Here is a 26,204-nt window from a genome sequence, read left to right on the forward strand (position 1 = left end):
ATGTGACATGAATCAGTCTGTACAAGAAAGGCTGACGATGTAATCAAGTGCCTAAATACCTTGACAATGTAATCAAGTGCCTAAATACCTTGACATTTGACCTGCTGGCTCATTCACAAGGCCAATCCAGGTTGAACCAAAATGCCATTGTGAGACCTGAGGTTCAGGCAAAAACGAAACACAGCCCTTTCCAGAGGTCTCCTCAGGAACCTGGCCTTCCACGGGGGCCCAGGAAACCAGCAGCCTGTTTCCAGCTTCGCCTGGGCTTCCTGCGGTGCGTGTTTCTGTCCTCGCTGACACGCTGAAGGTTCTCCCCCAATTATTTTTTAGTTCCCCTGGCAGCGGGGTCGGTCTCCGCTGTCTCCCCTCCCCACACCCACGGGCGGATCTGTGTTGTAAAACGAGAGGCTCGGGAGTATGTCTGGCTGACGTCTGAAGAATGAGCAAAGAAGCACATGGGGAGGCTTACAAATCCCGTGAATCACACAAGGCCATTTGCAGCCCGAGATTTCCGCCCCACACCAGGCATTCCACGAGCAGTACTATGTTGCTGGTTTCGGGGCCATGCCGTCAACATCCGGCAATTTGTCATACTGCCTATGTGTGATGCAAGCGCCCAAATAAATGTTTTCTCAGGCTGCAGCAGTGCTGAGCAAGGGAGCACGGTGGCTCCCTCAGCCTTGTCTTCTCCGAAGGGCGGCTGCCTGGACTGCATAGGTTTTCAAATGTTTAACAGTGTTATTAAATCTCTTTGCTATCACTAGGCTGGCAAACCTCACACCCTCAACCTCATAAATACCCTAAGAGAGGCCTGATTTTTAAATAAAATTTTAAAAGTCACCAGATTTAAGTTGAATACTGGTGGATCTTAATGGATTCATTGAAGATGGGGCCCTGGTTCCCACCTTCTTCTGCAGGAGACCTGGGCTCCTCCCCATGGGTGGGGCCTGAGATCACATGATCCTGCCCTGGTTGGAGCTGATTGGTTCAGGAGGGGCTGCCTGGCTGCAGCTGGTCCAATCAGATTCTCCTGTCCATGAATGGGTGCTACTCAGGCTGTGCTGGTACCTTAAAGAAAGGAAACGAGGGGGCAGTGGGGAAGCCTTTTTGGGCCATGTGCCTGGAGAGGGAGAGAATCTGGGCTGCAGAAAGAGATAGAGAACGAATGAGAGAGAGAAAGAGAGGGGAGGACAGAGGGAAGAAGTATTAATGAATATGAATGAATTACCATCTTTGCCAACCTCTTGTTCTTAATCTCTCTCCCTCTTGAGCTACCCTCTTACCCATGTGTCTAAATTATTCTGGCCTGAAGGCTGTTTCTTGGCTGAAAGTTTGTGGTGAGAGAAAAGGAACCCATTCAAGATCTCTGGGTTAATCAGCCAAAAGATAGTATGACTGGACAGAATCTCCTTGCTTCCCAGTTGGGATGGAGACGGTAGAGGCCAATGCTCTCAGGACACCAGGAAGGGCAGCTGAAGGAAAACAGCCTTTGTGGCCTCTGGTAACCTCCAGTCCAAAACACTATGGTGTCTGAGGATCTGAGATGGCAGTCCAGCTCGTGGTTGTTCTATTAATTGGAACATTGAGGTCTTGCGTTGTTTTTCAAATACCAACTTTATATCCATGGGAGCTATCTGTTGTCTGACCTCCAGGACATCTCTTTTTTCTCCTCTGACAACAGCACCTTAATTTCCTTTGCAACACCACCCCTCTCCCACTCTTGGTCCAGGTGGTTTAGTTGGTTTAATAATGGTCTCAGGGAGGGACCTCTGTTTGATCTAATCTGGACCAATAAGAGGTGACCTGAGACTTTTACTGAAACTATTAGGAAAGAAATGTTCTTTTTCTACAGGAGTTGCTGAACTGGTAAATTGTTGGCCTGGAGCTGCTGGTGGGCACTTTTGCCGTTGCAAGAGGAGACCCAACAAAGAAGAAAGGAGAGGGAAGAGAGGAGAAGCAGGTAAAGAGATGAGTGAATGACAGTGAAACAGAGAGAAGGATTACGTCCAGATGACATAGTGTAAACTTGGATCCAGCCATGCCTGAAGTACTTCACACTGGAACTTCTCAGTTATGTGAGTCAAAAATCTCCTTTTTATGTAAGCCATTGATATTAGGGTTCTGACACTTGCAACCAAAGGAGTCATAAGTGATGCAGCATCTTATGCACCTTGAACCAGCACCACCTCCTTGAAGTTAATGAACTTCTTTTGGAATAACCAGAGAACAGAGGGTTCCCTGAAGAAGTTAGTGAAGATGGTGGTTGGGGGGATGGGTAGAGAACCAGTCTGGGTTATGTGATGTGAAACTAAACTTCCCTATGTCAGCAGGAAGCTCTCTCAGGGACCATGCTTGACCTCTTACATGTGTAGATAAATGCCCTACGGGTATACAAGCAGGTTCTCTTGGCCCTGAGGAATCTCATTTGCTATGACAGCAATAGCCAAGAAGACAGGGAAAAAAAAAAAAAAAAAAACCATGAAGGCATCTCAAGACCCAGGACTGAGCCTCGGAGGCCTCAAGCCTTGTGGTTGAGACAGACCTGGATTTGAATCTCAGTCCCACCACTTCCTAGCACTCTTTTTTAGGCAAGTCCCTTCACCCTTCTGAGCCTCAGTTCCCACATCTGTGAAATGGGATTCACCTAATGGGTATAAGGAGATAAAGTACCATCACCCTGGCTAGCTATGTAATTGGGGGGTACTAGAGGTGATTATAAATTGGAAAAAGATTAATGGATTTTATTTTAACAGTTATGTTTTTATTTTACTTTTATTTTTTTATTTTTTTATTCTCACCCAAGGATATATTTAATGATTTGAGAGAGAGAGAGAGAACATCAACATGAGAGAGGAACATTGATCGGGTGCCTCCCAGAACAGACCTGACTAAAGATCAAACCCACAACGTAGGTATGTGACCTTACAGGGAAGCGAACCCACAACCTTTTTTGTGTATGGGACAATGCTCCAACCAACTGAGCCACCCGGCTGGACGTTAGGTTTTTATTTTTAAGGTTACTGCTTTTGGCAAGTGGCATGTATATTTTCCATTGATGGCAGTAATCTAAAGTTCCTTTTCCAATCAAATTTATTGAAGTAGAAAGGGAGCCAATTTAAAGAAAAATATTAGGTCAAAAATAGTACAGCTGGAACTTCCAAAAATTGTGAAGGGACACTCTAATGACTGTGGTTGCTGAATAACACCTGATGCCTGGCACAGAGTAGGTGCTCACTAAAAGTGTGTAGATTGAGATGGGACAGCATTTGTCCCTGGCTGCAGGCAGCTGGGTCATGACTGGATGGAAACACATGAGAAGTAAGATGCCAGAGGTATGTGACCTTGTGGAGTAGATGCTCTGCTGCCTGATAAAGGGCCAGACACATGCTAGGTGACTCAAACGGTCCTTACGGGGAAGCATGAATCTCTGAGGAAATGATTCTGAGATAAATCAGCCCAGGGAGCTTTGCAGCAGTGAATTCTAAACCCCTCTTCAGGTCCGGAAGGCTTCCCACCTCAAATGCCTGACTCCCTCACAGCTGTCATCACACTCAGCACACAGAAGAAAGAGGGACCAGTCCTGCAAGATGAGGGCTTTTGGCTGCCACAGGAGGCCACAGAGACTGAATGACTGTGGCCAGGTCGTCTTCCCTCTGGAACTTGAAGACATAATCTTCCCTCGAGGGGAGTTGAAGGGGTCCCACACATATATGGCAAGTTAATAAAGCTGGAAGTAAGTGAATAAGGATCCTGGGACTGGTGCCTCACTGGAGTGGGCATGTGGCCCACCCAAGGCGATAAATTCACTGAGCTGCTTCACAGATCACATGAAATCCTGTATGTAAGTGCTTGTGCCTGGCACCCAGATGGTGCCCAAGAAATGGTAGCTGCCATTAATGTTATTTGCCAGCCTAAACGGGAGTCCTGAACGAAAGATGGCCAAGTCCCAAGAAAGTTGAATGACCTGTCAATTTCCTGACTCCTGCTCACAAAGAACCCTGAGCACAAGAGCCAGATGTTGGGAAAAAAACATTGTGCCAGGTTCCTTCCTACCCTAAGACTTTTGCCTGGAATGTTCTCTTACCCACCTATCCCTGAATGCTTTGCCCTTTACCCTCTCAACTTCTACTCACCCTTTGGAGTTAACACCTCCTCCAGGAAGCCTTCCTGGCAGGATCCAACATTCCCTACTGTAGCCCCAACATTTGAATAGTTCCTGCTATATAGCGGGTGCTCAGTAAATGTTGAATGAGTGAGAGACTATCTTTCAAGACAGTCCATACACGCTCTACTAGAAATACTTTGGGTTCAAGTAACAGTAAATTCAGCTAACTTAGCCAGAAATAAGCTTGGCAAACTAAAGCCCACAGGACAAATTTGGCCCTATGTGAATTTTTTTTTTTATTCTCACCAGAGAATATTTTTCTATTGATTTTTAGATAGAGTGAAAGGAAGGGAGAGAGAGAGAGACAAAAAAACATCGATGTGAGAGACACATCAATTGGTTGCCTCCTGAACAACCCTGACTGGGGCCAGAGGTCAAATCTGCAACCCAGGTATGTGCCCTTGACCAGGAATTGAACCTGAGACCTTTTGGTCTGAGGGCCAATGCTCTAACTGTTGAGCCAAACCAGCCAGGGCCCTATGTGAATTTTTGAAAATAAATTTTTATTGGAACATAGCCACACACATTTGTTAACATATTGACTATGGCTGATTTTCTGATAAAGCAGCAAAGTTGAATCATCACGACAGAGACCATATGGTCTCCAAACTTAAAATATGTTCCTTTATAGAAAACATTTGCCAAGCTCTGGCCTAAACAAACAGGTTGGTTTTTCTCATATAACAATAAATCTGGAGAGGAAGGCTCCTAGGGTTTGTGTGGTGACTGAGAAATACTCAAAGTACCGGGCTAGTGTCTTTGTTATTTTTTTGGCCCTCTCCTCATGGTCACAAGATGGCTGCCAAAGCTCCAGGCATCACATCCTCAGACAACTGCATACAGAGAAGGAAATAATCATAGCCTTAGAGCAGAAAGATTCTTTTATAACATGCTGTCCTCTTCTGGGGAAGAAACACTTTCTCGGAATCCCCCAGATGTTGCCTCTTGCAAGGAAGAAGAGGAATGTGCTGTCTGTGGGCGACCATAGTGCATAGAGTCCAACATAACTTTCCCTCCCACCACATTTCTCTTTTATCGGTGGCACCTGACCACATCCCCACTCCCCACTGGTATTTGGGTCAAATGTGGATTCCACTGGTAAACTGAGGCTCCTTTCTTTCTTCTCTCTCTCCCAGGACCAAGAATTCCATTCTTTAGTAGTATATGATGACAATAGAGGATTGTTCCCAGGATTTTGTGCATACCAAAATCCATGAGTGCTCAAGTCCCCTAGATAAAATGGTATAGTACTTGCACATAACTTTTGCACATCCTCCCATATACTTTAAATCATATCTAGATTATTTGTAATACTTAGTACCATGTAAATGCTTTGTAAATAGCTGTTACACTGTATTGCTGAGAGAATAAGGACAAAAAACAATCTGTATATGTTCAATACAGAGGCAACCATCACAGGTCTAATACTACATAGTAGATGTCAGCAACAAAATAACATTTTTTCAAATATTTTCAATCAGTGGTTGGTTGAATCCACTAATATAGAACCTGAAGGTATGGAGGACCCGCTATACCAGCTGTTGAATGTTCACTATGTATCTGGCATCATTTCAGGCATTTTCATCCTTATTCCAACTCTAAGAGGAAGGTACCGATATACCATTCACAGGACAGGCTATAAAGGCACAGAAGGGTCAATTCACTCACTTGAGGTCACACAGCCAGTACACAGTGGACACAAAATTCAAATCAGCAGTATGGCTCCAGAGCAGCCCACTGGGACCATTCCACCCTGACCACAGCCAGCCCCTGGAGTCTGGGAGGAAATTCTATCGTAAGCCAGGAGGGGGCAGACCCTGGTTTGCCTTGGGGGCTGTCTTTGCTCATCAGGAGGTAACAAACCTATGTTCTTTGAGGCAACTGAACTGCCACTGGGAAAATGACCCATAAACTCAAGACAGAGGGGTGGCTTCCTTTGTGGATTCTGCTGCTTCCCTTTCGCCCCCTCTCAGCTGAGATCCTGTCTTCCCTCCCTGGGGCCCAGCCCATTGCACGATATCTCAGCCTGCCCTCTGGTGTTGCTCCGCTGCTGGAGAGAGAGACAGAGGACAAAAGACCCCATCTGGATTTGTGCAGCCCTGACAATGAGGCCTGGGTCTCACTGAAGCTCAATTTTATAAAGTCCTTGTGCCAAGCCTGACCTCTGCTCCAGATCAACCCCCACAGGCAGAGGTTCCAAAGTGCAGTTCCAGAACAGGGTCAAGGTCAATGATAAGGTCTGAACTCTGGCTGAGGGTACATTCTTGCCAGCTTCCTACTGTCAGATTAAGAAACATTCATCCCTGGCTGGTTTGGCTCAGCGGTTGCAGCGTTGGCCTGCGGACCAGAGAGTCCCGGGTTCAGTTCCCGCTAGGCCCCAGCAGCTAGAGGCATATACCAAAAAAAAAGAAACGTTCAAACCTGTTAAGAATTTTGTGAGTTTATTTGAGCCCAACTGTTGACAAATGCCAGGAAGCAAAACCTCAATGGATTGAGATAATGCTCCAGAGAATGGCAGTTTTGCACCTTAATTTGTATGTTACAATCAAAAGAGAAGGCCTAAGTGGGTTACATGAAATCCACTGGTGACAGATTAGGGTGGGGGGAGAAAGCAAAGGGGGAAAATCTCTGGGATTGGATAAAAAGTAAAATGATGGACACATCTTTCTTTTATAAACATGGGTACAGGATAGTTAACAGTCAACAATTAACATGATAACAATGAAAGGATTTGTGGTTTCCGCCCTGGTGCATAGGTTGTGTCCTGAGGGGTCTAGGAAAAAAAGGAAGTTACCCCACATTCCAAATGTATGTTATCTTAGATGCAAAAAGACTATAGTCTTCATTAAGGTGAAAATTGATCTTTATCAGGGAAGATGCCAGCCTAGGATATGACTACTTACCATAAACTGCTTTTAGTTCAAAAGTTTAAAATTTCAGACCTGGCTAGTTTGGCTCAGCAATTAGAATGTCGGCCCTCAAAGAGTCTCGGGTTCGATTCCGGTCAAGGGCACGTACCTTGGTTGCAGTTTGGTCCCCAGCCCTGGTCGGGGTTAGGGTTAGGGTTAGGCAACCAGTTGATGTGACTCTCTCACATAGATGTTTCGCTCGCTCTCCCTCCCTCTCTCCCTCCCTCCCTCCCTGACTCCCACTCTATCTGAAGATAAATAGAAAAATATAATCAAATGAAGATTTTAAAAAAAAGTTTAAATTTCAAACCATCCTTTGTGGTTGCTTTAGGTCTTTGAGTCTGCAAGGCTGTCACAATAGGCCTTCCCTGAGCTTGTCAGGTTAGCATGTGACCCCTTTTCAGCCACACTTTTTGGGAGCATATTATTGGTGAATAGCATGATTCTGGGCTAAAAATGTGTGGGAACGAGCTGAGGCTCTACATTCAGACAGACCTTGGTTCCAGTCCCAGCCCACCAATGTCCAGCCAGTGACAACCTCTGTGTCTCAGTTTCCTCTCCTACAAAATGGGGGTAACGGCAGAAATTGGATGTTTGAGACATGACAAGACATACACATCACTTAGAATAGAACTTGCGGCAAAGCATTGTGATAGGGTTAGCAACATCTTAAAGGGTAAAGGTAAAAGCTTGCAAAGGCGGAAACTGTGAAAAATGTGTTGCTTGCATGTCCTTTGCTCAGCCTTCTGTTGAGTGAGGATTATTGGGTTATCTGCAAGACAATGAATCACCCAGCAGAAGGACACTAGACCAGTCCAACTGCAAAGTAGACAATGGGCCATGCAGAGGAGGTCAGCAGGAATTGCCAAAAGCTAAAAGTAGAGCATATAACCTATACCCCAACTGTTATTTGGGGCTGACCCCTTTTCAGCTCTGCCCGCCTGCCCCCAGGCACATGCAATAAAGCCATTTTTCTACATTAGCCTTGTGTTGTGGATGTGATCTCCCGCTGGCTCAGACCTTTTACCTTGTTGTTGTTATTGCCATTAAAATCATTAGTTATTTTATGACTCTCCAGGGCACTTAGCACACTGCCCTTGGAGAAGCAGCAAGGAGTAGGAGCTAAGGCTCTGGATCTGTGGCTTTCCATCCTGGCTCTGTCATTTCTTAGCTTTGTGACCTAGGGCAAATGCTCTATTTCCCTGTGCCTTAATTGTTTGATCTTAAAAATGGTAATAATAATAGCCCCCAAACCCCCACTGGGTTTTTGTGAGGATTAAACTAGGTAAGACAGGTAGAGGATTTAGAATAGCACCTGGCACAGAGCTAGCACTCAATCAGTGTTCACTATTATTATTTTCTGACACTTTAACTTCTTGGTAATGAAAACTATCATTCTTTCAATGGTGGAATTTGATCAGTGGTGAGCTGGTAACAACTGGCTCTCCTTAAAAACACACTATAAGTATATAAATATTTTATCATGAATTTTACCAATATAAAGGATACATTACCAAAATTTACTAATAATAGTTGTAATAAATACTAAATTTTAGAATAAATAAAAAAATTTTATTGATTTTGGCAAACTATGTATTTATCGTTCGTCTGTGATGGCAAGTCAACCACAATTTGACAAACGGAGTTATACCTCAACTGTGAGTGTAGTTCCGAGATAAATGTTGGATGATTTTTTGTTTCCATTAATGAGTAAGGTGAAAGTAAAACAATGAAGACGTGTTAGAACTTTTCTCCTCTACCAGTAATGTGAGTAACTTCTTTGCTAGACTGAATTATAGTTCTTGAATACTGGGAGATTATTTCCCCCAATTTTAGTGCTGTTCACAATAAAATGGGTACAACACAATGCACTGTAAAGTTTAATCTGCATTATTTTATTATTATTATTATTATTTATTTATTTATTTATTTTTAATCCTCATCCGAGGACATTTTTCCATTTTTTATTCAGATAGAGTGGGAGGGAGAGAGAGATAGAAACATCGATGCAAAAGGGACATATCAAGTGGCTGCCACCCGCACGACCCAAGCAGAGCCGGGGAAAAACTGCAACCGAGGCACATGCTCTTAGCGGGAACCGAACCCGGGTCTCTCGGGACTGCAGACCGACGCTCTAACCGCTGAGCCAAACCAGCCAGGGCTTAATCTGCATTATTAATATTTCTGTCTCAGGGCTAGATAATCAACCACACAAAACACTGATTTTTAGCAACTGCCAATTTCCATGGTGTAAATATTCCCACTGTGGCCAAATTCAAGCTACCAGAAATAAGCTGCACCACCTTTTATGACCTAGTCTTGGAAGTGACATATAAATGGAAGCCACTTCCACCATACTGTATTGATCCAGGCAATCACAAGCTCACCCAATACAAAGTCACCAAACATGGAATTGGGAACAGATGCACAGTATTACAGCATTATATAGTAATTCTGCCATGCAGATACAATAGATTAACCACAAGAGTATAGATAACGGCAAAATGTATAAAATAATTAGAAAGTGATGAGGATTATATAAACACTTTACGTTACATTACACTACATGCCAAAAGGGACTTTGCTGATGTGATTAAGTTACAGATCTTGAGATGGGAAGATTGTCCTAGATTATCCGGGTGGTCTAATGTAACCGCAAGGGTCACTGTAAATAAAAGAGAAAAGCAAAAGTGTGTCAGAGTGTTGCCGTGTGAGAAAACTTGACTGGCCTTTGCTGCCTTTAAAGATGGGGGAAGGGGCCATGAGCCAAAAAATTCAGGTGGCTTTCTAGAAGCTGGGAAAGGCAAGGAAACAGATTATCCCCTAGAGCCTCCAGAATGAATGCAAATGTACTGACACCTTGATTCTAGCACAGTGAAAAACGTTTGGGGGGAACTTCTGACCCCCAGAACGACAAAATAATGAATTTGTGTTGTTTTAAGCCACTACATTGGTGGTAATTTATTATGGCAATTATAGGAAGCTAATATAAAACATATATCCATGTAAAGACTTGTACACCAATGACCATAGCAGCTTTATTTGGAATAGCCAAATAGCCATCAACAGATGAATGAATAAACAAATTATGTACTATCCATGCAATGGAGTCCTACTCACTGTACATGCTGTATGATTCCCCTTATATGGCCTTCTGGAAAAGGCAGAACCAGAGGAACAGAAAATAAAAGTGGAATTTCAGCCTTGGCTGATGTGGCTCAGTGGTTGAGCATCGACCCATGCACCAAGAGGTCACCAGTTCGATTCCCGGACAGAGCACATGACCATCTTGTGGGCCCAGACCCCAGTGGGGGCCATGCAGGAGGTGGCTAATCGATGTTCTTGCTCATCAATGTTTCTATCTCTCTCTCCCTCTCCCTTCCTCTCTCTCTAAAAATCAACAAAGAAAACAAAAATAAAAAATATAAATAAATAAATAAATAAAAGGAATTTCAGCCCTGGACAGTTTAGCTCAGCAGTTAGAGTGTCAGCCCACAGATCAATGAGTCTCGGGTTCAAGTCTGGGCAAGGGCATGTACCTCAGTTGCGGTTTGTCCCCGGTTCTGGTCAGGGTCTTGCAGGAGGCAACAAGTCCATGTGTCGCTCTTGCATCAATGTTTCTCTCTCTCCTTCCCTTCCACTCTATCTGAAGATAAATGGAAAAATACCCTCAGGTGAGTATTTAAAAATAAAAAAGGAATTTGAGGGGCTGGGGTGGTAATGGAAATGACTACAAAGGGGTACAAGAGAACTTTTGGGGGTGAAAGAATTCTACACTTAAATTGTACTGATAGTTACACAATTGAATACATTTGTTAGAACTAATAGAACTGTATCCCCAAAAGGGTTAATTTTACTATGCATAAACTGTACCTCAATAAATCAGAATTAGTAAAAGAAGGAGTGAGAAATGTACCAAAAAACAGAAAGGGAAGGGAAGCAAAGGAAAGGGAAATAATTAAGGAAAGAAGAGCCTCAGATCAAATATCAAATCCAGGTGGGACTGATTCCTTTGCCAAGACACCTGAAGGATCTAAGACAGTACCTGATAGAACCTGTCAAGGAGAGAAAGCCCCTCTGAGGCCCTAAAGGCCATACTGTACTTCATGGATACTTTCCATTATACAACAAGGCTTCTGATAATCTTTTTTGTAATCCTCATCCGAGGACACTTTTAATTTATTTTCAGATAGAGCGGGAGGGAGAGATGGAGGAAGAGAGAGAGAGAAAGAGAAACATCGACGTGAGAGAGACACATCAAGTGGTTGCCACCCACACAACCCCAACTGGGGCCGGGGACAAACTGCAACCAAGGTACGTGTCCTTAGCGGAAACCGAACCCAGGCCTCTGTGGTCCATGGGCCGACTCTAACCGCTGAGCCAAACCAGCCAGGGCTTTCCTTTTTATTTAATGTTTTTTTTCTTTATTGATTTTAGAGAGAAAGGGAGAGGGAGAGAGATAGAAACATCGATGAGAGAGAACATCGATTGGCTGCCTTCTGCATGCCCCCCACTGGGGATCAGGTTCACAACCTGGGCACGTGTCCTGACCGGGAATCGAACCGGTGACCTCTTGGTACATGTGTGGACGCTCAACCACTGAGCCACACCAGTGGAGCAGAGAAGGGTTTATCTTGAAGAGATGTGTTCTTTTGACTTTTCTTTAATGGTGTGAACCTCAGTATGATTCCTAGAAAATCCACAAAGTTTTAACAGCATTGTTCTGGTGAAAACAGTGCCAGCTGGGACTAAAAGGAAGAGACACTACAAAAGAAGTCCCCAAACTTCTAAGGGTAGGAAGCAAGCTGAGAAAAGCACTTGACTGCAACCAGGCTCTATTTTATGGGAAAAGAAGGATTATTCAGAATTCTATCTAGGGAGCCAGATTGGGTCCTAATCAAGCAATTGGCAACACTTACCAACATTTATTCAGCAGGATTTAGAATTGCTATGGATCAATGATGGCTGGATACCTCTCATTTCCTTCTTCTTTGAATGGGAGTGTCTATATTAATAGTCCTATGCCTGTCTCCCTATTGTATGTTGGATGTTAGAAGCAGACAGCTTGCTCTTGAGTTCACAAGTCTTCAGGTCAAGAATAAAGGTACTCAAGGAGCTGTGTGCCCAAGGCATTGCTCCCGAGAAGCCTCATCTGTACATGAACCTCACTTAAATAGTATCCTGAGTTTTGATACTGAGCCTGATCCTGTAATGGGATAAAACTTTGGGAGGTCTTGAAGTGGGGTGATTTTGCCTGTGGGAGGGACATAAATTGTTATGGCCAGAGAGTAGATTTGGAAGATTGTATTTTCCCAAAATGGCTTCAACATTTCCCACCCCATTTGCTTTTCTAGAACTTTGCAACTTCTCTATCAAGAGGTGGAATCTATGTCCCATTTCCTTGAACTTCACTTGGCCTTTATGACTGTCTGGACCCTATTGAGTATAGCAAAAGTGAGGTTTCTGAGGCTGTGTGGCTTCTGAAGCTAAGTCACAAAAATACGATATACTTCAGCCTTGATCTCTTGGGATGCTCACACTTAAAACCCAGCCACCATGCTATGAGGAAGCCCAAATAGCCCTTAAAAAGGTTCACATAGAGAGGAACAAACGTCCTCTGTATTGTGCTCCAGCTGAGCTCCAAGCCAACAGTTAGCACCAAGACACCAGCCATATGAGTCTTAGAAGCGATCTTTTCACCCCAGTTGAGCTGCCTCAGCTGATGCCCCATGGAGCAGACACAAGCTGAACCCACGGAGTCCTGTCCACAATTTCTGATTCATGAGCAAAATATATGATTATCATTTTTTCAAGCCACAGGTTTGTTTCACAGGAATGAATAAGCAAAGCCCTTATCTAGAGACATTTTTAAATAATATAGAAATGACCTGAGAGCCAAAGCAATAAGAAAATATTGATAAATATATTAAATTGTAAAACTTCTGCATGTGAAAAGAGTCATAAACAAAGTTAAAAGTTAAGGACATCCACTTCTGGTAATATACACAAAATAATTGAAAGTAGGAACTCAAATATATCTGCATGCTCGTGTTCATAGCAACATTATTCACAGTAGCCAAAAGGTGGAAACAATTCAAGTGTTTATTGATGGATGAATGTGGTATATCCATACAATGGAATATGATTCAGCCTTAAAAAAGAAAACAATTCTGTCACATGCTACAACATGGATGAACCTTGAAGGCATTACGCTGAGTGAAATAATTCAGTCGGAAAGGACAAATATTGTATGATTCCACTTATATGAGGTTCCTAGAATAGTTAAATTCATAGAGACAGAAAGAAGAATAGAGGTTACCAGGAGCTGGGGGAAGGGAGAAATGGGGAATTTGTGTTTAATGGGTACAAAGTTTCAGTTTGGGAAGACAAAAAGTTCTGGAATAGATGATGGTGGTGGTTGTACAACAATGTGAATGTAGTTAGTGTCACTGAGCTGTACACTAAAAAAAATGTACATTTGTAAATATATATTTATATATATCCACAATAAAAAATGAAATCAGTTAAAGACATAGAAAACTGGAAAAATACCTGTAATCTAGTTGCAAAAATAACTAATATATTGCCAGGTTTTTTTTCACATGGGAAAATGGCAGAAATGTGCAGTGTAATACAAGAATGATGATGACGAGGAGAAATAAAAATGCTAAAAAGCACTTTGGAAATATATTCAATCTCTCAAGTAACAGTTTTAGTGAGGGTGTGGGATAACATCATACATAGCGAGTGAGTGTGTAATTAGCACCTTTCCAGAGGGCACTTTGGTTCTGTGCATCCAATCTCTGTAAAGAGTGCCATTATCCCACAATTGCACTGCTATGAGTTAATTCTAAAAAGCAGTCAGATGAGATGTAAGAATAGCAATAGAGAATGGCTTATCATCAGACATAAATATCAATCAACTGAGAGGTCTATTAAGAGGTATCTATGTTTATATATACATGCTATATATAAGGAGAAAGGATGACATTCTGCTATATTTACTGACATGCAGAGTGTTCATGACATATTTTAAGTGTAAAAAATGTAGAATAAGAAGCAATGTTACAGTATGGGGGTGGGAAGTGTATGTGTCTGAAAATGTAGAAAAATGTTAACCACACTCATTTCTGGGTTGGGAAAGTGTGTGTGTGTGGGGGGGGGGTGCTATGAGCATATATTACTTCTATCAGAAAATTTTAGAAAGGCTTTTTTTCACAACTATAATAAAGCACAGATAAGCAACTGAGGGTGCTGCTATGAATCCCACCACTGTCCTCATCCGAGCATCTCAGAACCCATCCCGAAATATCTGCTGAGGTCTTGTCAGACTCTGAGGATGTCTTGGTCAAAGTAGCCTTGCCTGGGGGTCTCCTTAGAGGAGGGTCCTGGATCCCAGTCCTGGCCATACAGCTCACCCATGGCCAGTCCTCAAGCCCTCCAGGATCTGGAGCAAGGCGGGGAGACGCAGTTCCCGAGGATCCAGATCTCAGTCACCGTCTCTTGCTTTGCCTCTCGTGGCATTGGGGCTCCTGCTTCAGTTTTCTGTTGCTTCTTCATGCCTCCAACTGGTGGCACATAACTGCCCTGAGTAGAAATGGTCAAACTGTGCCTACAGATGCCAGTCTAGTGTGGGCAGTCTGACTTAGCCTTTGGATACTGGACTGCTGGCTCACTGGGAAAGCTGGGAGCGCCCATCCTGAACATCCGGGTATCTCCTCAAGGCAAGGATGCCCTGGGAGAAGCTAAGGTGGGGGAGCCGGGGAATGAGGTGCACCCTGAACGAGCTCCTGTTTGCCATGTGTGAGTTATGGATTATGTGACCCGGCAGGGGGCCTTTTCCTTCAACTTCTTCACCTGTAAAATGGGAACTTTGGACTTCTTTCCAGCTACTCAGAAGTCAAATAGCAACACTGATAGAAATAACACCAACAGGAATTCTGTTTACCCACCACCTCCTGAGAACCTACTGTGTGCCCAGCCCTGCACGTCTGCAGTTATCAGTCACTTGATCTTCGGAAGTGCTGCAAGGTGGAGATTGTGATTGTATCCACTCCTGAGGAATCTGAGGCTAGGTTAGCTGCCTATCATGGTCTTGCAGCCAGGAGGTGGTACAGAGTGGGTTCAAGCCCAAGCTGCCTGTCTCCCTCGCCCATGCTGGGACCACAGTTCTGCTCCGCCCTTCCTCTCCCTCCCTGGCTCTCATCTCACGCCTTCCTCCGGTTTTTCTTCCTTTGTCCTCACTCCTAAACAAACCCTAAAGTGAAGTACTGTGCTAGGGGGACCACTGAAGTCTGTGTGCCCTCCCACCCCTGCTCAGTCTGATCCTGCCCTCGAGGGGGCCACAGACTAACTCAGACACGCTCCGTGAACCGTGGCTTATAATGGCAAAACAAGTGGCTGTCAATCCTTAGGGGATCGAATAATGCCTCATGTGACTTCTACAGGATGGGAACCTCTGCAGCCACTGCAAAGAACAAAACAGCCCCTTAGAACAGCAATTTTCAATCTTTTTCATCTCATAGCACATAAATTAATTACTGATATCCCAAAAATTTTCTTATATTTTTTGGCTATCTGACAAAAAAATTAAGTATAATTTTCATTCATTCACACTGGATGGCTATTGTTGTGTTGGCTGTTGTAATTTTTTAATTTTTAATTTTATTTTTGTTGTTGATTTCAGACAGAGAAGAAGGCAGAGGGAGAGAGTGAGAAACATTGATGAGAGAGAACATCGAATGGCTGCCTCCTGCATGTCCCACACTGGAAATTTGGCCCACAACCTGGGCATGTGCCCTGACCGGGAATCGAACCGGCAACCTCTTGATGCATGGGTCAATGCTCAACCACTGAGCCACACAGGCCGGGCTTAATTTTAATTAAAACAATTTTTTTTTTTCTTTTATTGCTTTTAGAGAGAGAGGAAGTGAAAGGGAGAGCTAGAAACATCGATGAGAGAAAACATTCAATTGGCTGCCCCCTGCATGCCCCCCACTGGGGATCGGGCCCACAACCTGTGCATATGAACTGGGACCTCTCAGTGCATGGGACGATGCCCAATCCCCTGAGCCACACCAGCCAGGGCATCATTTTTTTGTTTGACAATCTAAGGAAAAAGAGGTCAGTGCTCTTGACTAAATAGTCAGGTATTGACTGTTTTAAAAATTCTTGTGGCACACAGGTTGAAAATCACTATCCTAGGATCCTCTTACCCTGTCCTGGCCTCATGAGTATTTGTATCCAGCAAGACTCTGGAATGAGGCCTCTATGGATCCCTCTGCATGGTCCTTCCCTGTGGTTTGGGGTGAGTGCCGGGGGAGGTATCTTTGGGCAGAGTAATGATAGTGTCCACTGTGAAGTTAAAAGTTTTAGGACCACTTCTGATGGCAAAACCTGGGCTCACATAGATAGGCTTGCAAACACATGCTCTTTCTGCTCTCTCCCTCCTCCCTTCCCCAAGCAGGGACCCAGGTATCAGCCTAGGATGTGGGGCACTACTGCTACCTGCTTTCGAGCCTGTATGTGTATCTTTGCGATGTTTATAAATGTGTCTGTTCCAACAGGTGACGGTCTGCCCTTGTGTGAAGTCTATCTAATGTGGATGTCCTCATGAGTATGTAAGTCCTCAGGGAAGGGGAAGGTGTGTCTGTCTGTCCATCTATTTTGAGGGTGCTTGTTATGCATGGAAGTAGCGCTGTTTGGGGTGTTTCCATGCCTGCTGGAGATTGGGGGCACAAGTGTTTGGGGGCACAAGTGTGAACCCATGTCACACTCCCGAACTGTACACATAAAGCTGGTTGGGTGAGGAATTTCATGTGTCTTTTGCCACAATTTAGAAAAATAACAAGTCTTAACAAAATAGATCAGGGTCCCCCACATGGAGGGGAAGGGCTGATGAGTAAAGGACATTCAAGTCAGACATGGGTGTATCCCCGTATCCACCAGCCCACCCCATCTCACAGGCTTCAGAGTTATATGAAATAACGCTCCCTGGAGCCCCTGGACCCCAGGCTATAGCAAACTCTACCGGGTTTCCCCACACCTTGCACATGGCAGCATCCACTGTGTAGAGACGGTTGCAAAGGGGTGTGCACACAGTTTCTCTGTTCTTAGGGAGGGAGTAGCAGACCCTGTTGGCACCTCTATTCATAGCTCCCCAGCTCTAATGACACCTATACAGGTCAATGGCTCCAAATACTCCCCAGCTCCCTTGCCCTTCAACTCCCAGGTGTTTTCTTTACCAACCGCCAGGGGTCCTCAATGAGCGTGAGCCCCCTGGCTGCCCAAAGTTGTCACCTGCTCATCCGTGCTCCTTGTATAGGCTCCTTCACTTCCTCATCTGCTTCACTCCCTTCCACATGCTTCCTGGATCACCTCCAGGATAAACTTCACCATCCATCCCCCACCAACCCAAATCCTTGTCTCAGGCTCTGCCTCTGAAAAGTCCAACCTAAGACAGTGAACATATAATTTTATCATCCCAACCACCAGGATGTTTTGGAGAATGAAAAGGATTGTGAATAAGCACACCAGGGTAATAGCCAGGGCTGCCCAGGTAACCCGGGATGTAGTCATTCCACCCAACAATTCAGGAAAAACAGCCAGCTGTCTTGGATGTGCTAAGAGGGATGTGGAAGACACAGAGGAAACAGGGGTGAGGCAGAAACCAAGACATCTCGGCAGATGGTAGGGAGACAGAAACAACCACTAGATCCCAGCAGTCCCCCCCAGCACCCCAGCGCCAAAGCCCTTGAAATGTCAACATGATCATGGGGAAAACTAAGGAGACCCAGACTCAACTGAGGTGAAGTGTCTACCACTCATCAGAATTGGAGGGAAGCTAAACAGTAATTAACTTCTAGTATAGAAAAAGCAAATGAGAGTAACATTTTGTGGTCTAGAATCTGTGAGCATAAAACTTTCCTGTTATGTGGGGGTCCATTTCTTTCTTCAGGTCTTATTTTAAAGGGTAGAGAAAAGTGATGAAGCTGGAAGGGAAGGGTTTGCTGGGTCGGTTTGTCTGTGCCCCGGTGCCCCTCCCCCCGTCTCCCCTTCCAGGGTCTCTCAACAACACCAGTCCCTTCATTCATCACTTTATTCGAAGCAGATGCCTTGAGCCCTACCTTCCAGAGGAGACCCAAGGGGAAATCAAGTGTGTTATAAATTAACCATGGCAGGGCATCACCCCAGAAGCCCTGTCAAGTGGACGCAGGCCCTCCACAGTCCGTCTCAGATTCTCAGCCCACGGGACCTGTCACAGTCCTGGCCACGCAGCCTACTCATCCTGGGCTCGCAGCCTGCAGTTTTCATCTTCCTGCTGGTGTGCCAGAGCTCAGCAGTATTCAGAATAATCCTCCTCCACATAGTTAGAGGGGAACCAGCCCACCTGGAAAGAGATGAAGAAGGGGTCAGAGCAGACTCAACATTGTTCCTCCTGCTGTTCCTTGACATACCAGGCAGGTTTCCTCCCACCTCAGGGCCTTTGCACTGCCATACCTTCCACCCCAGAAAATATACCCCTCAGATAACATACATGGCTGACCCCCGCCACCTCCTACTGTTCTCTACTTATATATCACCTTATCAGCAAGGACTTCCTTTAAAATCGCAAACCCCACCCATCCCAACACTCCTTAGCCCTTTTTCCAATTTGATTTCTCAACAGCACTTACTGTCATCTAATTGATTGTATATGTACTATTTATGGACTTGTTATTGGTCCCCACACACACACACACACACACATAAACATACTATGATGTAAGCTCCACAAGGCAGGAATTTTTGTGTTTCATTCACCACCAAGTGCTACGAGCCTAAAATAGCCCCTGGCACAGAGTAGACAAATAAAGAATATTTGTTGAAAGGATGGATGGATCGATGGATGGATGGATGGATGGATGGAATGATGAATGTGTAGGTGGGTGGGCAGATATAATGATGGATGGGGTAGGTGGATGGATGAGTGGATGGGTGGGTGGATGGATGGGTGGATGGGTGGGTGGGTGGATGGAATGATGGATGCATGGAATGATGGATGGGTGAATGGGTGGGTGGATGGATGGATGGATGGATGGATGAATAGATGGAATGATGGATGGGTGGGTGGGTGGGTGGGTGGATGGAATGATGGATGCATGGAATGATGGATGGGTGAATGGGTGGGTGGATGGATGGATGGATGGATGAATAGATGGAATGATGGATGGGTGGGTGGGTGGATGGATGGATGGATGGATGGATGGATGGATGGATGTAAGAATGGCCCAGCTGGTGTGGCTCAGTGGACTGAGCATCATCTCAGGGACTGAGAGGTCCCAGTTCAATTTCCAGTCAGGGCACATGCCCTGGTTGTGGGCTCGATCCCCAGTAGGGGGCATGCAGGAGGCAGCCGATTGATGTTTCTCTCTCACATCTATGTTCCTGTCTCTCTCTCCCTAAAAAATCAATTCAATAAATAAAAGAATGGATGGATGAATAAATGCTTTAGGCTCTCTCGAACCCTAATTGTCTTCTACTGCACACTAAATTTACCCTCCATGGTTTTTGGTTTTGTTTTGTTTTGTTTTTCTCTTCAGATAGAGCAGGCGGGAGAATGGGAGGAAGAGAGAAAGAGAGAGAAACATCGATGTGAGAGAGACACATCGAGTGGTTGCCACCCACATGACCCCAACCGGGGCCGGGGACAAACTACAACCGAGGTACGTGCCCTTAGTGGAAACAAAACCCAGGACTCTCTGGTCCGTGGGCCAACGCTCTAATCGCTGAGCCAAACTGGCCAGGGCCCCTTCATGGTTCTTAACAAAACTCTTCACTTAAGTAATTATCCAGGTCACTCTTTCACATATGTTTCCCCTCAGTAGAATGTAAGCCCCTAACCTATTCTTTGTCTTTATTCAACAATTATTTCTGAGAAACCATTATAAGTGAGGCAGTATTTTAGAGGCTAGGAATTCATCAACACATGAAATAAAGAAGACTCTCTGCCTTTGTAAAACAAAAATATAACCCAGGCAGAAACAAACTTTTTTGAGAAATCTTGTGGTCCCTTCTGACAGTCTGAATTCAGGCAGGCAAAAAAGTACAAAAGGAAAAGTTATTAATCCTAGCTCTGCCTCTTCATGCATTCAATATTTATTGAGCATCTACTATGTGCCAGGCACTGTTCCAGGCTCTGGTGATACTACAATGAACAAGATAGACACAAAACCCTCAGCAATCAGCTTGGCATCCTATATGTTGTCCTGATCTGCTCCTAAGGTGGGTCAGGGATCCCCTTGGGGCTCTCATGCTGCTCCTGTGATTCCCCATCACAATTCTGACCACTCAGCTTTGCAACTACATAGTTACAGGTTTGTCCTCTTCACTAGACTATGAGTTTCATGAGGACGGTGATTGTACTGTGCTCTTTTTGGTCTCTTCAGCACTCAGCAGAATATCTGGCACATAGTAGGTGCTCAATAAATAAATGTATTTATATAAATGCAAGTTGCATGAATGAATGAAATCTCTATGTCCCTCCCTCCCCTTACCTAGGGAAGACCTCCACATGAACTTCTCCAGCCCACAATTCCAGAACAGCTTTACTATAGCCAGGATGCCTGAGATGCCAAGCTCCACCGTGACTCACCCGGCCATAGATCTCTCCTCGCCACCAGCCTTGTTGCCCCTTCTTGTTAAGGATCTTGACAATGTCACCCTCCTTGAGGTTCAGCTCCGATCGGTCCCTGGCACAGAAATCGTAGCGAACTTTGGCTGTGCCGAAATACTTGGTGCTTCCTGCTGCAAAGGGGAGAATAGAGGTGGTAAAAAGGCCTGGGGCAGACACCAGCCCACTATGCAGGGGCAGTAGGTGAATAATGCTTTCAGGAGGGTAACACCAGAATGAAGGGTCCTTCAACGCTTCTTCATACAGAGTGTTGGGTATTCTGTGCTCTGAGGGGACACAGTTATAGTCTTGAAATCATCCTTGCAGCCCAACCAGCATTCAAATTTAGAAAATAATACCATTTATAATTTTTTTAAAAAGTATATATATATGTATGTGTGTGTGTGTGTGTGTGCATGTGTGTGTATCTATATATCTATATATATAGAGATATAGATATATAGAGAGATATATTAGTTAGTGATTTTTTTAGAGAGAGAGGAAGGGAGAGAGAGATAGAAACATTAATGTGAGAGAGACACATCGATCAGCTGCCTCCTGCAAGCCCCCCACTGGGGATCAAGCCTGCAACTCGAGCATGTGCTTCAACTGGGAATCGAACCAGGACCTCCCAGTCCACAGGGCAACACTCAATTCACTGAGCCACCCTGGCCAGGCCATTTATAATTTTAAAAAATGGTTTTTATATATTTATAATAAAAGAAACAGAGATTATGTGGAAAAATTCATTGTAAGCTGTTCAATATTAATTATTTTAAGAAGGACCAAGGGTCAAAAAAGAGGAAATGGGAGAAAAAAAAGCAGGGGGGAAAAGACACAGAAAACTTTTCATAGTACAATGCCAGTGTACTGGAATTAACTTGTAGTATTTCTGCAAATACGCTAGGATTGAACATTCATATCTAAGCCAGTACAAATTAGTAACATGCAAGTAGATAGAAACTTCAGTAATGTAAATAGAAATAATTTTTGTCTTGGAATCCTCATGTTGTGGTGGTTTTGCTTTTCCAGTAATAAAACAGTTTAATGATAATTTTTAAATATCTCTTTGAAAAAATGTCGGACATAAAAAATTCAGATACTACACAACCCACGTGATTTTTCTGAAAAACATACTTAAGAATGCACTCCAGAAAAATAAAATTTGAATCAAAATAAGAACTTTAAAAATAAAGAAAAAAAAAGGAGAATAAGAAATATAGTCTAAATAATACGGTATTTTCGAGTTTAATACAACTGTTACAAAAAAAAGTCCTAAAATATATATGTCATAATTATTATAAATTATAGCAAACTATATCCAACATGCCAGATAATTTCAACAAATCCAGTGGGTGAGAGATGCAAAGGAAAGGGAAGTTAAAGTGCACCAAAGGACTTGCTTTTTTGTAGGAGAAGGCTGTAGATATGAATTAATCCTTGATATTGTTACCAACCTATAGGTTTAAATGGTACAGGTGAGGACTCTTTCGGTTCTTAGTGTCCTCATCTTCTCCAATATATATGTATTTTAAAATAATGCCCTGGCTGGTCAAGGGCACGTGCCTGGGTTGCACATGCAAGCCCCAGCTCTGGTCAGGGCTCATGCAGGAGGGAATCAGTCAATGTGTCTCTCTCATATCAATGTTTCTCTCTCCCTCCCCCTTCCTCTATCACTTCCCCCTCCCTTTCACTCTATCGAAAACGAAAGATATCCTCTGGTGAGCATTAACAAAAACAATTTTTAAATAAAAAAATAACCCCTGACTCACTTTCCATGCAAGCAAATGAGTATGCAAACCACTCAAGAGCACAGAGACAGGCAGGAGTAGGAAGTGTCCCTGCTGATTTACAGATATGAGCTCTGCATGCCCACTGGAAGCAATGTCCATGGTATTCCCAAACTTTCTCTCCATGATGGGAAGAAGCTGGGGCTGCACGCCCCCAGCCTGAGGTGTCCTACCTGCGGGTTTGCTGATGGCTCTCCTCTCAGGCTCCTTGAAGGGGAACTGCAGGGTGGTGTCTAGCGACTTGAAGCAATCCTTTAGGGAGTTCTGCTGGTAAAACTCCACCAGCTCCTGGAAGGGGGACAGAGGACAAATGCTATTCCGGCCAACCCGAGGGGGCAGAGCTGGAAGGAGCCACATCCAACTTCTCACATGCAACAAGGCCTCCCTGGCAAGTGACTCCTTGAATGCTCCCCATCATGGGAATCTCATTCCATTTCTGCACAACCAGGACCATTTCATGGGGAAGAGACCATATTGCCTAAGCCAGTTTCTCTAATAACCAATTTGCTTCATGATACATTTACACAAAAATCACCTTGCCTGATGACCAGCTCACCAAAATCAAACCCAAACCCCTGTGGGTGTCAGGAGCCTTAGTTTTACAATTAATTATAATAATAAATGCTATTAAGCACTTAATATGTACTGGCCAGAGTGTAGCCACACATCATGAAAATCTAATAATCCTGAAGGTGAATATGCTCATGGTACCCCTGTTTTATAAAAAAAGAAGCGGAGTCACAGAGAAGCCAAGTTCCTTGTCCAGGGTCCCATAGCTAGAAAAGAGTGCATCCAGAATCCAGACCCAGGGCAGGCAGTGGGATATGGCAGCTAAGAGCTGGCTTCTGACATATGACTGATCTGAATTCAAGCCCCAGATTTATTGGACTTATGATTTTTTTTTTTAATTTTTAAAAATTTTATTATTTTTTGTATTAATTTTTGTTACAGAAGTTTCTCCTTTTTTCCCCATTGACACCCTCCTCCCCATCCCCCCACCCCATCCCCAGCTTGCACTTATGAATATTTATTACACAAATGTTCAAGCTCATTCTAATAATAAGTACACAACCAGATAAGTCACAACTAAGGGACATTCTGTAAAATAAAATGTTTGCATTTTAGAGTTCTAGACTACAAAGTTGCCAGTCTGGACCCTGAGAAGACAGATACCTACTAAGAAGGGCTCCTGGTGCTAACTGGGCTCAAATTCAAAAACAAAAACAGAGCCAAGCACCGCTCTCTACACAGGGGCCTCTCACACTAACTGCACTTCAAGGAGAACTCCCTGCCTCTGCACTGCACTTCCTGTCTGCACTGTGTTTCTGCCATCAGAGCCAGCCCTTATAAAGGAGTTCCTAGAATCCTAGTTCAACCAATACAACTGAGACTTTCCCCATCCCACCAGAGCTGCACAACTCCAATCAACCAGAACAGCTCTATTCCAACCAATCAGAAGAAAAGTGCCGTTAGGACCAATCAAACTGTGAGGATTTGAAGTCCTCATTTACATGAGGACAGACCAATTAGAGACCAGGGGCAGTGGCTTCTGTCTATATAAGCCAGTCCCGCCCTGGCTCTGGAGCACACTTTCCTTTTCCACTGAAGACTGCCTTTCCCTGGCTGAGCTGAAACACTGGAGACTGGCTGGGAGCATGGCAGAGCTGTCTAGCTGGAGAAGGGAGGGCCTGGCCAGGACTGCGTGCTGTATCACAGCTGGACTGCATCACAATTGTGCTGTTCATGGCCCTGCTATTTTCACAGCTGTGCTGTATCACAGTTTGAGTCATTTTGCACTGAATAAAGTTTCCTTCTTTACCGCACCCCAAATTGGGGATTCCTGTTGGTGTTGAATTGGCACCAACTATCATCAGTTAACACCAGTGTCATGAAAGACCAAAAGTATAGAAGACTGGGGAACTACTGCCATCTAAAAAAGAACAAGGAGCTAAAAACTGAATATAATGTGTAAACTCTGATTATAGCCTGGGGAAAAACAGGAAAAGACATAAAAAGGGCAATCAAGGAGTTTGGAAAATGGACTAGATAATTTTGCATTGGTGTTCAGCTTCCTGAGTGTGATGCTAATAGTGTGGTGAGGTATGACAGTGTCTTGGCTCTCCGGACACTCGTGCTGAAGTATTTATGGGTGAAGGATCTCAATACTTGTAAATTACTCTTTTTTTTTTAAATCCTCACCCAAGGATATGTTTTTATTTATTTTAGAGAGAAAGGGAGGAAGGAAGAGGGAGAGAAAGAAACACTGATGTGAGAAAAAAATATCGATCAGTTGCCTTCCATACACACTCCAACCAGTGATTGAACCCACAGTCTGAGGATGTGCCCAGGAAATTGAACCCATGACCTTTCGGTGTATGGGACAATCTTCCAACCAACTGATCCACACCGGCAAGAGCTAAGTTACTTTTAAGTAAAGTGCAGAATAAATGTGTAAGGTTTTCTGTGAGGTGTGTGTGTGTGTGTGTAGAAAGAGAAAACAAAAGACAGAATATTAATTATTAATAAATCTAGGTGAAAGGTTTATGAAGTCCATTTCATTTTTCCAGTACCTTTTCGGAAATAAGAAATGGGGGCAGTGATTTTTAAGAATAAAAAGTTGGGGGAGGTGGGGGTGATTTGTGGAATAAATGAACAATCCATAACCTCTGGGAGAGTTAAGTCTCCCTGTGAAGATCAAGTGAAATCTGAGATACGACCTCCTCCAAAAATGCAAATATGTGCAAGATTCTGGACTTTGTTGATTTCAAGACTCCACAGACCATGGGTAAGATCCATGCACCTTAGACCAGAGGCTTAAAATGCCTAAAAGACAGTCCAAAATTACAGGATTCCAAATAGAAACTAAGCCACTTGAAAAGCATTTGAATTCTCAGCCAGATGATCATAAAGCAGATTAGGCAGAGCTAAATCTTAAAGTCCAGCGAAAACAGGGACTCTGCTCTTCTGCAACACTAAATGAGATCTAAACCTCAATTTCACCCATCTGCGAAATGGGAACTCACAGAGTGAGCTGAGGAGATTAACTGGAGTCCTATCTATAACGTCTGACACACAGTAAGTAAAATGTAAATGTTTGCTGCTGTTACTTATTATTATTATTACCATCATCACCACTACCATCATTCTCATTGGTCATTAGGGGATTGAATTTAAGGCCAACTGATCCAAAGTGCCCTTGGAGGGATCACTGTGAAGGTGGATAAGAGGGGAGGTAGTCCCAAGACTGAGCTTCAGGGAGGGTCCTGCCCAAATTCTGGGAGGCTGGAGTTAGGGAAAGACTGGCCCTTACCGTCAGCCCCCGGAAAGCCTTCTTCTCCGTAATCCGATACAGTCCTTCTGCTGTCATGATTTTAATGTGCTTGACCTCAACATTATACCTGAAAGCAGCGAGAGAGAGGACATGGCTACTGAACCCTGAGGCTGGGGACCCAGGCCCACACTCAGCCCAGCCTTAGCCCCAGGCTACACCCCCAACCATGAAGAGAGCAAATTTGGCTACTTCAGGGAGGGGGTGACCACTGGAGCCGAAGGACTGAAACTGCCTCCTGCTGTCCCAACCGGGTTCTTGTCCTGGGCCTTTTCGGCTCTATGCCTGCATTTCTTCCTCTCACCCTTCAGATCTCCCTGTGATAACAGGAATCCTCTTCCTGGACTCCAGGGTTGTCGAG

At 44.2% G+C, this 26,204-nt stretch overlaps 1 protein-coding gene across 2 annotated transcripts in view; it reads right to left on the minus strand.

Moving 5' to 3' along the window:
* Positions 1-17,997: 17,997 nt before the first annotated feature.
* The window catches only part of VAV1 (vav guanine nucleotide exchange factor 1), a 63,545-nt gene continuing 55,338 nt past the window's right edge, over positions 17,998-26,204 (minus strand). The window contains exons 24-27 of one of the 2 annotated variants that reach the window (XM_036282090.1): positions 25,826-25,913; positions 22,689-22,803; positions 20,708-20,856; positions 17,998-18,463 (exon numbers count right to left, since the gene is read on the minus strand). In XM_036282090.1, the coding sequence (XP_036137983.1) occupies positions 18,410-18,463; positions 20,708-20,856; positions 22,689-22,803; positions 25,826-25,913 (406 nt within the window). In that variant the 3' untranslated portion in view covers positions 17,998-18,409. Of the gene's footprint in view, positions 18,464-20,707; positions 20,860-22,688; positions 22,804-25,825; positions 25,914-26,204 lie in introns of both variants that reach the window. The other variant, XM_036282089.1, reaches the window with a different exon arrangement.

This window comes from Molossus molossus, unplaced genomic scaffold, assembly GCF_014108415.1.
Source record: "Molossus molossus isolate mMolMol1 unplaced genomic scaffold, mMolMol1.p scaffold_m16_p_4, whole genome shotgun sequence".
NCBI classification, from domain to species: Eukaryota; Metazoa; Chordata; class Mammalia; order Chiroptera; family Molossidae; genus Molossus; species Molossus molossus.